Genomic DNA, 8,286 nt, shown 5'->3' with positions numbered 1-8,286 from the left:
ACAGGCTTGGGGCTCCTGGCTGAGCCTGCCGGCCGCTTTCCATTTTCTAACACTTGCTCAGGTCTGAGCCAAGGGTTCTTTTGACCTGGAGGCTTCCTGTGAAAGGAGCCGAGGTGTGTAAGCACTTAGCACTGTGCCTGGCACCTAGTAAGTGCTCAGTGAATGCTAGCCAGCTGCTAATGTGCTTGGCATGGCTAGGAAAGGGCACTGAGACCGAGAGAAAGAGACCTGCTGTGTATAGGAAAACACATCAGGCCTGACACTGGGGCCAGGATTTGCATTTCTTTAAAGGTCATTCCAGCCCTGGGCTGACCTAACACCTGGAAGGGAGGCGAGGCGAGGGCCACTCTTGTGCAGATTAGGAAGGAAGGGCCCAGAGGTTGGAAGGGAGCTGTCCTGGGCCTGACAGCCACGTCTCCTTGCAGAACGTGGACAATGACTTTCTCCCCCTAAAATCACAGGGCGAGGTGGGCCGGGGCAGGGGAGAGCCTGACCCGCCCCCCCCCCCCCCCCCCCCCCGGAGACTCTCCACACACGGGGATGGCGATCACCCTGTCAGCTGCACCCCCAGCTCGTGGCTCTGGCGTCCCTTTTCAGGTGGACAAGGCCCTGTCTGGCCACTCCTGACCTGCCTCCCCAGCAGAGGGTGGGCCCCATCGGCACCCTGTCTTCTCCCTTCCATACACTGTGCATGCTATTATGCGCCACAGGGGCCTTCCCCTAGAACTCGCCCTGCTTTGCTCCAGCAACCTTCCAGGCCCAGCAGTTTCCCAGAGACAGGTCCTCCAGCCTGCTCAGATCAGATCAGGCCAGGGACTCTCCGGGAGGCCACTGGCGGGTGCTGGGTGGGCCACAAGGCTGCAGGAAAGCTGCGGGACTCCGCCCCCCCCCAACACACACACCTGTCCCTTAAATTGCCAGACACCCATCTGGGGCCCTGAGGGAGAGGAAGGGGCAGGGCTCCCAGGAGAGGGAGAGGTAGGGAAGCCACAGCAGGCCTGGGAGATGGCGGGGAAATGCCTGCTGTCTCAGTACAAGGCCCGTAGTCCCTGGAGTGGCAGGATGCCAGGGTGGCCAGGTCTGACAAACCAGGAATCTCCTCCCCACCAGGCTCGGGTCCCGCCGGCCCCCGGCAGGGGGTCCTTCTAACCCACATGGGGGTGGGGGAGTGTGTGTGGGGGGGTGGTTACCGTCTCCTTAAAGCTTCGCGGGTTGGGAGGAAGGGCGGGGGCGGGGCGGCCGCGGTGACCCAGGATATAAGGGGCGGAGGCGCCGCTGCCAGGCCCGACCAGCCCACCATGCACCGCCTGCCGCTCCTTCTCCACGCCTGGTGGGCCCTGCTCCAGGAGGGTTCTGCGACGGTGGGGCAGCCCTCGTCGCCGTCCCCTCTGGCGTATATGCTGAGCCTCTACCGGGACCCGCCGCCCCGGGCCGACATCATCCGCAGCCTGCAGGCGCAAGGTAGGCTGCGCCGCCCAGCCCCGACGGGCGCCCGGGGGTTCCTGCGCCCAGCTCGGTGGTGGCGCGCCGCGGACCAGGGCGTCGCCGTGCGCTCGAGGGTGCGTCTAGCGTCTGGGCCGGGGCGGTAACCTGGTCTGTCCCGGTCTGCGTAGTTCGGGACGCGGGGTTGGTGGATGGGATTTCCGTGGCCGAGGTGGGGAGGGGATTCCGCGGCCCAGGTGTGTCTCGGAAGGGACTCTCCGCGTCCTGGGTCTCGGCTGGGTGGGGAGGGCGCAGCGCTTTAGGGCGGGGCCTGATTGCGCCGCTTCTTATCATCTGATTTAAATTGCGTAACCCCCGGGCGTCTCAGTTTCCGCCTCTGTAAAATAGGGCTAAGCCTTTTGAGAGGGCTAGATGACAAAGTACGTGAAACGCTTAGCACAAAGCCCGGCAAAGGAGCAATAAATGGTAGTTATTATTGCTACAATTATTTTCTCTGGTTGAACTCTTTCTTCCTCTGCCGCTTCTTGCGGCTGAAGGTGAACGAGTCCCGGGCTTTGCGTTTTGGGAGTGTCTCAAGTTCAGTGCAAATTTGTCAACTCCGGTATCAGGGATTAGGGTTTAGAGATCCGGAAGTCGAGAAGGCGTGCCCCAAATCCGAAATCGAGACCTGCAGCAGCCTTGGGTTCTTGAGCCCCGAGTGACCCCACACTTGGGGCCCAGACTTGGAGCGGAGGCTGGAGGTCTGTCTGTCTGGGTCGTGACCTGGAAGTATCGCGGCCTCGTGGACCGAGCAGCGCGCTCTGGGCCCCCGGCGCGCGCAGGTGGGTGCGGAGGAGAGGGAGCCCCGACCCAGGACTCCCCTCCCCCGCGCAATCCACATCCCGCCGCCTGGGAGCCCCAGCCGCCCCGCACCTTCCTCCGCCGGGGGCCAGACGGCTCTCCCCGGGACTGGGGCTCAATCCACATCCGCTAATCAGATCTGACCGGCTGCCCGCCGGCCCCTCGTGACTTTGGGGGGCGGGCTCCCCCACCTCCCCGGCGTCCTGCAGCGTCTGGGGTCAGATGGCCAGTGACCCTTTCCGGAAGGGTCACTGGGGACCAGTCCTGATGTGTGATGCCCGGGGGGGGGGGGGGGGGCGTGACAAGGAGAAAAGTGCTGGAGTGCTCGGCCCCTCAGTCAGAAAGCAACCCGGAGTGGGACGGGGCTAGTGGGGATGGGTGGGGTGGAGGAGGGGCGCTTTTCCAGTCCTTTCCTCCTCGGGGAGAGTTCGCGAAGGTTTGGGTTCGGTTCCTCAATTTCTGCTTCCAATTCCGCGGTGAGTCCCTGGCACATCATTTAACGTCTCTGGTTTCCCCTTTTGTAAAATAAGGGAACTGGCTGTCTTTTTGGCTGATTTTTTTTTTTTTTTTTTTTTTTTTTTTTAGTAGCTGCATGAACAGCCTGCCTGGAGGGGAGTTGGAGAAGTAGGGATGTCCTAAACCAGCTCTTGCCTAGTCTGGTTTCTTTGTTAGCTGCACCAAGACAGGATGCAATGGGCTCTGGATCAAACCAAATTGGGTTTACATCTCTGACCTGTCACTAATTAGCTGCTTAACCTATTAGGCAACTGAGGAAACTGATATGCAAATTGGTGATAACTGTAGAGAGGATTTCAGGGTGCAATGGCTGTAAGACCCTTGGCAAGTGGGAAGCAGTTCATGGCCAGCACTTTTTATAATCAGGTCGAGTGGGCACTCAGTGTCGACCCCCCACCCTTCTCTGCACACTCCCTAACCCTTCCTCAGCCTCACCCTATGGATCTCTCACCATCAGGGAGTCCGTGAACCCCTTCCTGGAACCTACTCCGAATTGACATTATATAAGTGGCTGGGTACTTTTTTCTTGGGAGCGCATTTTTAGCTTACACCAGGCATTGGTGACCCAGGAAAGATCAGGAGCCCCTTCCTCTAAGATGAACCAGAGCCAGATCTAGAAAAACCCATCAGCAATCCACTCCCAGGGAGGCAGGTTATGGTGCTGCACTCTTTTGGCTGGAAGGAGCCATCGTCCCTGCCTCCTCCATAGCCAGTGCCTATCCTATTAAGTTTTCAGACAATTTCGCATCTCGGTCCAAGTCCTCCACTGCCTGGCCAGGCACCTTCATTTTTAACTTTTGGAGCTGGATAATAATGAGGAGGTTGATAACAGCCAACATTTATCGAACTTTGGTGGTTCTGCTGGGCCAAGCAATTTACATGGGTCAGTCCCCCTTTTACAGACAGGGAGACTGAGACCCAGAGAAGGAAGGTGGCCTGTAGAATGTCAAACAACTAGCAAAGGCAGAGCCTTGGGCTTTTAACCACTGTAAATGGTCATTTGCAGATACTTGAGATAAAGTATTTTAAAATCACTGCCCTCAGGGCTTGTAGTGCTGGTGGCCAGGACTTGCTGCTTGTCCCCACTTTTAGTGGGACCTGAATGACCCATCTAATCCCTAGTGGCCAGGTGGTACTCCAGTAGGTGATGGATAATGATAATGGCAGCCTCCTCTTCCCACACCTTTGGAGAGAGTTGCTAGTCAGGGGCGGGTTATTGCTTCCTGGACGTGCTAACGAGGAGGCAAGTGGAAATTAAGTGAAAAAGAGCAGTTGAAATTGGGTTGGGAGTAGCTACCCCTGAGGCTGAAGCTGGGAATTGCCTTCTAACAATGCAACTTGGATTTCCCAGAGAATTAATTCATTATCTGCTCTGTGAGACAATTTTAAAAAATGCTATGAGGTCCACCCAGGGTGGACCTAAATCAGAGATCATTAGCATCTCCAGGATCAACATGCAAATGTCTCACAGACTCCCTGTTTTTATTTCTAATGAAAAACCTTGGCTTTTATTTAGCAATCAGCCTTCAAATGTTTTATTTCCTTTGGTCCTCAGAATGGGTAGAACATTACTATGCCCATTGCAAGAAGGGGAAACTGGGCTTGAAAAAAGTTAAAGGTCATTTTTAAGTGACCTGAGACTCCACAAATATGCACTATTCCCAGACATCAGGCCAAATTAGCCCAGGACTAGAAGAAATGGAATGTGCCTCCCACTTCCGTTCATCCAGTTTGGATTTGGTGTTCTTGGTTTAGTGGAACAGGGCTGGGTGTGATGAGTTGCTGTATGTCTGCCCAGGTGGGTGGGTGTGATAACCGGGGCCAGAAGTACCTGTAGGTAAATGGGAAGGACCACTAGGTAGAAAATTGAGGTCTGTGCAAAATCAGGCTGAGAAGGTCTTTAGAAACCTGTTTGTAGGGTTGCCAGAGAATTCCTTAAGTTTCTGCCTCCCTCCTTGGAAATTGGTGAGGGTGAGGGTGGCCCATCTTTGATTTCCATTGCCTGCCCCTTTCCAAGCCATTTCATTTCTACTTCAATGTGCCAGGAAAACAAGATCCTGCTTTCCAGTGAGGAAACGGAGCCAAAGAAAAGTGACTTGTTCCAGGGACACAGGGTGAGCAGAAGCCAGAGTTTAGAAGGCTCAGGGCTTGGCCTTGGACTGGGTGTGTGCCGGGAAAAGGGGAGACAGAAATCACATTTTTACCACTTGGTCTCTGGTTGCAGAGAATGGCATCACAGTGGTTTGGAGTTTAGGCTCTGGAGTTGGGTAGCCCAGGTTTGACTCTTAGCTTTGCCACCTCTCGAGAATGACATCTTGGGCAGGTAATTTAACCTCTCTGAACCTCCATTTTCCTTTTCTTTAAAATGGACGCACTAACATTACCATTCCTAGGGCTGCTATGAGGATTGAGATGATTCATATATGTAAGTCCTCAAACCAGAGCTCTAGGACTTTACATGGGCTGAGGCTGGGGGAGCCTCCCACTCAGCTGCTCCCCTCCCGGTTTTCTCCTTCTCAGATGTGGAGATGCAGGGGCAAAACTGGACCTTTGCTTTTGACTTCTCCTTCCTGAGCCAAGAAGAGGATCTGGCGTGGGCTGAACTCCGGCTGCAGCTGCCCAACCCCGTGGACCTTCCTTCCGAGACCCCATTCTCCATCGAGATTTTCCACCAGTCAAAGCTGGACACGGAGCAGGCCCCAGCCGATTGCCTGGAGCGTCTTCGGATGGACCTGTTCACTGTCACTCCGTCTCAGGTCACCTTCTCTTCGGGCAGCATGGTCCTAAAGGTGACCAGGCCACTCTCCAAGTGGCTGAAGCATCCCGGGGAGTTAGAGGAGCAGATGTCCGGCCCAGCCAGAGAGTGTTGGCCGCGGCCACCCAAGCCGCCCAGCACCGACGTGCTCCTCATGCTGTACTCCAACCTCCCCCAGGTGCAGAGGCGGCCGGGCAGCTCCACACTACTGTGGGAGGCTGAGAGCTCCTGGCGGGCCCAGGAGGGACAGCTCTCCTGGGAGAGAGCCAGGAGGCACAGGCGACAACACTTGCCAGACAGAAGCCAACTGTGTCGGAAGGTCAAATTCCAGGTGGACTTCAACCTGATCGGATGGGGCTCCTGGATCATCTACCCCAAGCAGTACAATGCCTATCGCTGCGAAGGCGAGTGTCCCAACCCTGTGGGGGAGGAGTTTCATCCCACCAACCATGCATACATCCAGGTGTGTTGCTGGGGCATGGGGGGACAGGGAGGTGGAAAGCTGTGGGGGGTGGGGGGGATTCACTGCTGGATCAGGGAGACAGGACCCCAGATTTGCTATTAAAGTTCCCTGTTCATAAATTCAGTTGTTTGAGCACCTACAATGCGCCAGATCCTGTGCTAGGTAATAGGGATAGAGATGACTGATCAAACGTCTTCATCCAGCCTATCGTCATGCGCCATTGTGTCACCTTGAACACCTACTTCCCTTTCATAAAATTAGGGGTGGGTAGTCTAGAGGATCTCAGGTCCCCCGCAGCCCTACTTTCTAGGAAAGGAAGTTAGGAATCTGGGTTTGGGGATAAACAGGCCTGAGTTTGACACATACTTATTAGCTGTGAGATAGTCATGAAATTGCTTACTCTCGGAGCCTCAGTTTTCCCACCTGTAAAATGGGGATAACTGCCATATTTCATAGGGGTGTAGCAGGGTTAAATGAAATGATAAGTGTAAAGTATGTATAGCAGTGACAAGTAATAGGCATGTTTGATGACAACTTACTAGAAGTTATCAGCAATTCACTGATAGAATGAGGGCCATGTTGGAGGCCCTGGTTATGATAATACTGTTTTAGCCACTGTACTTTTGCTACCTAAAACAGGAGTTGGTTCCATTTCAAAGGAGTAGACAAGGCAACCACATGCCACTAACCAGCCTAAGTCCTAGGAGGTGGTGGAGGGAGAGGAGCAGAGAAAAGGACTAGTGAGTTAGAAAGGAAGATGAGATGGAGAGAGGAGAGCACCGAATGTGATGGCCCTCCCCTCCCCTCAAAGGTCAGGTGGGGCCAAAATGTTTTTATTTTAATCCACAAAGCCTAGAATGAGAACCTCGTGGACCTGCAACCCTCGTGGACATCCTCTATGCCAGGTCTCAGGTGGGGTTCAGAAGCTCTGGGAATCATGACCCTGTGAGCTGAACTCATGCAAGGGAAGCAGTGGTGGGGGCCAGAGTCCTCCCCCAGACCCCAATCCACTCCACCAACCCATTACAGCCCCAATCGAAGGAAACCACAGAAACTCTGATGACCCCAACACTGAGTGACTACAGGGACAGGGCCCAGACCCACATGCCAAGAGATAGTTACCCTTTCCCCTTGTTGACTTTATATGTCCTGCTCTGGGCAGCAAAATTCCACAAGAATTTCTGCCTAACTCTCTGCTTCCTACTTTTGGAACTAAACTGGGAGTTTCAAGGAATATTTTTTAAAAACTGGTATTCACTCTAGACTAGAACAGGAGGAGAACATATAAATTAGCTAATCTGCCCAGGCACATGTAACTTTTAGAATTTTGCTGTTAAAAAGAAAAACAGAGCTACAGTTATTTTAGACATTAGAGATTCCTTTATGAAAACAACTTTTTTCTATTTTTGCTCCCAGAAACTGACTTTTAACTCCCTGTAACTTTTTTATTCTTTACCCAGAAGTAAGACTGTTCTGACCTGACCACTGGGATGTGACCTGACTCAGCCCCCCTTCCTTTTACAGAGTCTGCTGAAACGTTACCAGCCCCACCGAGTGCCCTCCACCTGCTGCGCCCCGGTGAAGACGAAGCCGTTGAGTATGCTCTATGTGGACAATGGCAGAGTCCTGCTGGACCATCACAAAGACATGATAGTGGAAGAGTGTGGGTGTCTATGAAGAGATCGGGAGGGAAGCTGGATTTTCCTATGCCCCGAAAGGTTGGGAAACTCTCGGAAGGCATGGTAACCATCTAATCCAGTGAAGAGAAACCAAGAAGGAAAAGGTTGCCTTGTCCGCCAGAACTGAAAAGAGGAGGGCTGCCTGCTCTCAATGAAGGCAGGCCTCTGTGACGTCTGGCTCACCACAGAGACTGCTGTCAGGAAGGAGGAGGAAGTCTGTGAAGGGGCCTTGCTCGGTTTTCTCTTTACTGAAAAGACAGTAGCATGTAAAAGCACTAGTGCAAGAGTCTTTACATGATTTTTTCAAAACCTGTGAACCTTCTGAAATTGCTTGAAAAAGTTGGGGCATATGTGCATTTTTTAAAAAAGTGGGACAAGGTCGATAGCGTTCATGTATTCTCTATCCCCCTCCCACCTTCCCAAAAAAAGATGAAGTATCAATCAGTGTATTAGATAAAAACAGTCTGCTCTTGTCAACTCAGGCTGGGTTGCCCACCCCATGTCTTTTTAGGTGTCCAGTGGTAATCTGTGTGCCTTGTCCAGAGGCTCCTTCAAGTGGGTCTCTACTAATGAACGGTACAAACAATAAA

General features: G+C 53.5%; 1 protein-coding gene across 1 annotated transcript; it reads left to right on the top strand.

Annotated features, from left to right (window-relative positions):
* Nucleotides 1-1,283: 1,283 nt before the first annotated feature.
* NODAL (nodal growth differentiation factor) lies at nt 1,284-8,286 on the top strand. Its single transcript, XM_004470588.4, has 3 exons — nt 1,284-1,461; nt 5,320-6,017; nt 7,542-8,286. The coding sequence occupies exons 1-3, from the start codon at nt 1,299-1,301 to the stop codon at nt 7,692-7,694; spliced, it is 1,014 nt and encodes a 337-aa protein (XP_004470645.1). The 5' UTR covers nt 1,284-1,298; the 3' UTR covers nt 7,695-8,286.

Source organism: Dasypus novemcinctus, chromosome 6 (assembly GCF_030445035.2).
Source record: "Dasypus novemcinctus isolate mDasNov1 chromosome 6, mDasNov1.1.hap2, whole genome shotgun sequence".
NCBI lineage: Eukaryota > Metazoa > Chordata > Mammalia > Cingulata > Dasypodidae > Dasypus > Dasypus novemcinctus.
The sequence above is the reverse complement of the archived record's forward strand: the minus strand, read 5'-3'. Positions and strand labels throughout refer to the sequence as shown.